Genomic DNA, 7,029 nt, shown 5'->3' on the forward strand with positions numbered 1-7,029 from the left:
TCTCACATAAGCCGATCCATTGAACCGTCGAACACCTGACCTATTAAAATATCCTCTATTCATTTCAAATAAGTTGACAATTAAAATTATAGTTTGAAAATATACAAAACTGGATATTATTTTTTTCCAAAAAATAAATAAAATAAAATATAAATTTTATTATTTTAAAATATATTACATTTAAAAAATTGCTAACTTGTGAAATTCAACAAGCCTTTTTATGATAATATATTTAGATAAACTGGTGGCTCCATAAGCATATATTAGTTTGAAATTTAAAAATTAAAAAACCTTAAAAATATTTATAAAGAAATATAAAAATTAAAGTAGTAATATTTAATTAGAAAAATATTCCTTGAAATGATCAGGGACTCAATTATCGGGCTGCTGCTCAACAATGATGATCCAAAGTCAACGCTAACGCAAAGAAATTACAGATTGATTGAGTTTGTATACTCAGAAATCAGGAATCACAATGGCAGCTTATGCATCTCTTCTCTCTCTCGGACATATTATTGACAACTTAATGCAATACTTAATACCGGGCCAAATGGCTGTTCCTGAGAAAGCCCATGTCGATTCTCTGCTTGAAAATATCACTTTCCTGCAAGATTTTCTGGAAGAATTTTCGCTGACAAGGGGGGAAGAGATCCAGGAATTGGAGGAAAAAGTCGCAAGATCAGCATCTGCAGCAGAAGATATCATTGAAAGACATGTGGCGGATCACATTCTTAAAAATTATGAAGCTAGAAGTGGAAGCAGTCAAAATTTGCAGAACGTGATGAAGGAATTTGATTCTATAAAGAATTATGTGATGAAGATTAAGAAAACTGAAGGGATCAAAACCTTGGAGCAACCAAGAAAATCTGCAGCAGAAGATATCATTGATAGCCGTGTGGTGGATCAAATTCTTCCAAATTCGAAAACCGAGTGGAGGAGAGGGATATTCAGTGTGTTGCACTTTCTGAACCTTTTTAAACTGGTAACTGAAGGGATCAGAAGCATGCTACGACCAAGAAAAGATGCGACTGCTGGTTCTTTCGTACGAGGTACATCCAGAAGCAAGAATACTATGGTGGGATTTGATGAAGATGAAGAAACCAGTGCGCCGGCTGGTTCTTTCGTACAAGATGCTTCCAAAAGCAAGAATACTATGGTGGGATTTGATGAAGATTTGAATCAAATAATGGAGAAACTCACCGGACGCTGGTCCGATCTCCGGATCGTCTCAATTGTCGGGATGGGTGGTATTGGTAAGACTACACTTGCTACAAATGTTTACCATCATCCATTTATCGTGCAGCACTTTCACGTACGTGCTTGGGCTACAATCTCTCAACAATATAGCGTGCGTGAAATCCTTTCTGCCCTCTTGAAGGATATTGGAGTTCCTGCTGAATGTAATAAAGACATTAATCAACTGACAGATGAAGAAATAGGAGAACATTTGCATAAAAGTTTGTGTGGTAGAAAATATTTGATTGTCATGGATGACGTGTGGAGTACAGAGTGTTGGGATGACATAAAGAGATTTTTTCCTGGTAATAACAATGGCAGTCGAGTCATGATCACTACGAGACTAACAAATGTGGCCGATGATTTTCGCTCGTGTGCCCCTCATAAACTACATCTTCTAGATGAGGACCAAAGTTGGGCTTTGTTTTGTGACAAGGTGTTTGGACAAGAAAGTTGCCCTCCAGAGTTGGAGGAAGTAGGAAGGACAATTGTGAGAAATTGTGGAGCACTTCCTCTAGCCATTGTTGTTATCAGTGGACTTCTCGCAAACTCTAGTCGAAGGGTTGAATATTGGGAGTATGTTGCTAATGATACATATGAAGCATTGAATATGAGAGGTGATGGGCTCTGTTCTGAGATATTATCTTTAAGTTATAAGCACTTACCTGTTCATCTAAAACCATGTTTCCTTTATATGTCAATATCTCTGGGATGCCACGAGATTAGTATATCAAGGCTCACTAAACTATGGGTAGCGGAGGGGATTCTTAAACCGATGAGGCATAGAAGTTTGGAGGAAACCGCAGAGGATAATTTAAAAGATCTAATTGATAGAAATCTCATTATGATTCATAATTACGGGTCTAGCAACAAATTCAGAACTTGCACCATCCATGATCTCTTAAGAGATGTATGCCTGAGGAAAGCTCAAAAGGAGAATTTTCTGTGTGTCACTATGATGGATAGCATCAATAATCATAGCAAAATCATCGATAATAAGCGTTGGCTTATTATTAAGCAAAGCTGCTACAAAGAAGAATGCCAAAAACGGGTCTTTGATACTAAGTCATTGACATATAGTGGATTAATATCGTCTGAAAGGCTGCATAGACTGCTAATAGCATTGAACATGGATGATATATGCTCTTACGAAGATATCATGCGATTGGTTAACTCTAGATACATTGATTTCAAGGCTCCATGGTATCCAAATATGTCAAATGCTTTAGAATCTCTACCCCTACTATGGAATCTGCAGACTCTTATCATTGAGTCTCATGATGATGATACTGAAACAGGGATAACTCTGCCTGCTGAAATATGGGAGATGCGACAACTCAGACATCTGAAAATAGAAGACGGAGTCTTTAATTTGCCTGATCCTCCGACCAGCAACAGCAGGGGAGATATCATTGTTCTGAAAAACCTGCAGACACTGTATAAGATAAGGAATTTCAGGTGTACCGATGAGATGGTTCATAGAATCCCAAACTTAAAAAAACTGGGAATTAGTTGGCAATTCACCGTATTCTTTAAATGGGATTACGATGAAGTTTACAATCTTTCCCGTTTAAGTAATCTGGAATCGCTATTTGTAAAGACTGACGATTATTTACTGGTACCGCAAGATCTCCGCTTTCTGCAATCACTCAAGAAGTTGAGTTTGGAAAGGTGCGGAGTGTCTTGGAAAGATTTGACGATGGTTGGCACACTGCCTCGTCTTGAAGTGCTAAAATTATATTTTGGTGCAGTCCGTGGGCGTGAATGGAATCCCGTGGAAGGACAATTCCTTGCATTGAAGTGCTTGAGAATTGAATATTCAGATCTTGAGGAGTGGACAGCAGATAGCTCTCACTTCCCACGCCTTGAGAAACTTCAACTTTGGCATCTTGTTCGCTTAAAGGAAATCCCATATGGTATTGGAGATATACCAACCCTTCGATCAATTTCATTGGAAGACTGCAGTGATTCCGCAAATTCTTCTGCAAGGAAGGTACTAGAGGAACAACAAAACTTTGGAAATTATGATCTTCAGGTTCGTGTCAATTCATATATATATATATCTTATCGAGTAGTTCGCGAGCTACTTGAATGAAGTTCGAGCTCGATTCGAGTGAAGGATCGAGCTCGATTTGTCAAGCTTTTGATCGAGCTATTCACAAACATCTTAGTTTCCTTACTCTCCTAGTTATGAATGGATTTTGTAGAATATCTATGATCTATAAGTACCGATAATTTGAATTTGAATTGTTTATACTATATAACAAGTTTTGCCCGTATTTTGTTTAATTGTTTATATTTTTTAGTATGGATAATGAAAGGAATATTGATTTTCTTGAATTCTTTAAAGTTTAAAAAGATTTATTTTAAGTTTTTTTTTGAGCCCGTTTGATTTCAAAAGTTGTTTTAAAAAATAAGTGTTTTTTTTAAATGGACTTTTAAAAGCACTTTTTTAAGTTAAAGTTGTATTAATTTTGTATTTGAATGATTAGATTGGAAGCACTTTTTTTAAACTGAGTTATAAAAAATTATTTGAAAAGCTACAAATATTAGCTTTTGAAAAAGCATTTATTTTAGATTAATTAAGTACTTTTAAAATAACTTTATATTTATTCAAACACAATAGTTACAATAAAAGCACTTTTTTTTTTAAAAAAAAAAAAAAAAGTGATTTTTGTCTTTGGCTTCTTAAACCAAATGGAACCTTTGTCTTGGACTCAATTACTCAAAGTTTCTAAATTGATTAAGATATTTTTAAATAAGGAATTGTCTTCTCCTTAATTGATTTATTTACTTAATTATTTGATTTATGATATTGTGTGCACTTATCAAAATATTTTATCTTCTAAATCTATGATCTTTTCCTTTTTCTTTGTAGGTTCAAATTTTAAACAAGGAAACAATATCAAGAGTTTTGTGATGGGTTTAAAAGCGTGAAGAAGCTGATTGAGAAAGAACAAAGAGAGCTTTTGGTGAGAGCTTAAGCCTACAATAGAGATTACTGAATACATACTTTGAAGCTCGATTCTACGGCTGTTGGTACTAGTTTACTTGATCGCCTCCAAGGTTTGGAGAGCATTTGTAGATTGGACCAAAAGCTTGCGTTGCTCTTATATTTTGGCGTCAAGATCAACTCCTTTTTGTTTTTATCATTTTGCTCTAAGTAGATGTTTAAGAGTGTTTTGACAAAATTGATTTTGATAAGGATTCATTAGTATTATGGTTTTGTAAGACGATTTACTGTTTTTCTAGTGAAGTTTTTTGCCCTGATCCACCGCACGATTATTTTGTACTTGTACTTAATTATTCTTGTGTGTTTAGTTAATTGTTGCTAATTTATTCACGCTTTTTAAAATTTCCGCTGCAAGTAATTTGATTTCTGTTTACACCCCAATATTCCTTCGTTTTACTATCAAGGGGATGGATGAGCGTGCAGGGCAGAACATCCTCAATGGGTGGAAACCGCCAAAATCTTAAGTCATGAGGGTGACTACATCCTCGAACCAAAAACCACCTGGACTACGGAAGAGGCGCATATTTCAAGCTACAATGCCAAAACATTAAATGTTATCTTCTCAACCGTGAATATGAGGATGTTTTTGGTATAATAGCATACCGTACTGTTTCCAAGGATGCATGGGAAGTTCTATAAGAACACTGTGAAAGGACTGTTGGTGTGATAAAAACGAGGTTGAGATTGCTGAACACAAATGTTGAGAATTAAAACCAATCGGAGCAATAAACAAGCATAATCAAGAACACAAGAATTTTACTTGGTTCGGGTTTTGAATTACCCTACATCCAAGGTTCTTGGATTTCTCCAATAAAATCTACTAATTACCAAGATTTTTACAATCGTTACAATCCTCCTTGGGACTTCAAATCAATGCACATAACTCATGAACAAAAAAGATAAGAAGAGCAAGCAAGAACAGCTTCACTTCAGCGATTTCTTGGGTTTGTATATGCCGAGATCTTCAAGATCAGAGGTTCTCTGATTTATCCCCAATTTACAAAGTATCCGATTTCTTGGAATTTTAGATGAGAGAATGAAGAATAAGCAGAAAGAGATCGAGCTGCTTGATCTACTTTTTTAAAAGAACGTTCTTGACCCATCTTAACTGGCATTAGAATATATATAACTATAAACTAATCAGATTAAGTGTAGACGGTTGGATGTAGTTTTCTTTCAGGGAATAATCTCAGCCCTTCAATTAAGTCAACTCAATAAAATGAGTCTACTTAATTACTCCACAAATCTCCACCTTTTACTCATTTTATCAGAACATAGAAGATTCCAATAAATATCCAATATGACAGTAGAGTTATCTACTCCATGATGTTGAGCACACCCAAAGCATCTTTGAGTTTGCCCACAGGAATGACCTTAGTTAACATGTCTGCAGGATTAATAGTTGTATCAATATTTTGTACACTGATTTGACCTCCAGAAATAATATCTCTCACAAAGTGCAGCCGAACATCTATGTGCTTTGTTCTCTCATGGAACATAGCATTCTTAGATAGATGAATGACACTTTGAGAATCACAAAAGATAGTTGCAAACTTCTGAGTAAATCCTATCTCTTCAATGAAGCCTCTAAGCCACATTCCTTCCTTAACCGCTTCTGTAAGTGAGATGTATTCAGATTCAGTCGTAGATAGAGCTACAACATGTTGTAGGCTTGATTTCCAGCTTACAACATTACCACCAACTGTAAACACATATCCTGAAATAGATCTCCTTCTATCAAGATCTACCGCATAGTCAGAATCACAATACCCTGTTACTGTGCTTATTGAATTTCCAACTCCAGAGTATACTAACTTCAATTGTGCTGTCCCTTTAAGATATCTGAATAGCCATTTAATAGCTTGCCAATGATCTCTGCTTGGTTTGCTCATAAATTGACTAAGCAATCCTAATGCATATGAAATATCAGGTCTAGTAGATACCATCACGTACATGATACTACCCACTGCATTGGATTATGGTACATATTTCATGTGTGTAAGCTCCAGTTCTTCATCTTCTTCCTTGACAGCCACTAACTTGAAATGAGCTCCAATAGGTGTATTTACAGTCTTAACATCTTTCATATAAAAAATGTTTATCAGACTTGTATATATCTTTCTTGAGATAAAGCTAAAGTACCTGCCTTTCTGTCCCTTATGATTTCAACTCCAAGGATTTGCTTTGCTGACCCGAGATCCTTCATTTCAAATTCAATACTCAATAGATGTTTCAATCTCTGTATTTCATTTGTATCTTTACAGGCTATCAACATATCATCCACATAAATTAGTAGATATATGTAAGAACCATTTGAGAGTACATTGAAATACACACAGCTATCAAATTTTGATCTCTTAAAGCCTTGCTGCATCATGAAGTCATTGAAAGAGTGGGTGCTCGGTTAGCCAACTTGTGGCTAAGGGCTTTTGTGACTCTATGTATAAACAATCTTTGTTTAATATAATTTACATTCATTAATGGAATTTTATTTTTCTTTCTTCATATTGTTATATTGTGATATACTATTGATGTTTTGATAAAGACCTTGAATATACTATAGTGTAAGTAAGATGAGATAGTGAATAAAGAGAGATCACTATTATGAAACACATCTTATAGTCACTGTATATTCTAAACAGTTCCTAGTCAATTGAGCCGTACGCTAATAAGGATAAGGATCGCTCGAGATTGAGACTAACATTTATGATGCCAAGTACCACGTTTCATTGTTAATGGACATAGAGATGTTCAAAGCATGCAAATGGATATTCATATGA

At 35.2% G+C, this 7,029-nt stretch overlaps 1 protein-coding gene across 1 annotated transcript; it reads left to right on the forward strand.

Moving 5' to 3' along the window:
- Window positions 1-398: 398 nt before the first annotated feature.
- On the forward strand, window positions 399-4,549 carry LOC140865099 (putative late blight resistance protein homolog R1A-3). The gene is made up of 2 exons (XM_073269608.1): window positions 399-3,271; window positions 4,115-4,549. Exons 1-2 carry the CDS (start codon window positions 476-478, stop codon window positions 4,154-4,156), a joined length of 2,838 nt encoding a protein of 945 aa, XP_073125709.1. The 5' UTR covers window positions 399-475; the 3' UTR covers window positions 4,157-4,549.
- The last annotated feature ends 2,480 nt before the right edge of the window (window positions 4,550-7,029 follow it).

The sequence above is a fragment of the Henckelia pumila genome, chromosome 4 (genome assembly GCF_033568475.1).
Source record: "Henckelia pumila isolate YLH828 chromosome 4, ASM3356847v2, whole genome shotgun sequence".
In the NCBI taxonomy this organism is placed as follows: Eukaryota; Viridiplantae; Streptophyta; class Magnoliopsida; order Lamiales; family Gesneriaceae; genus Henckelia; species Henckelia pumila.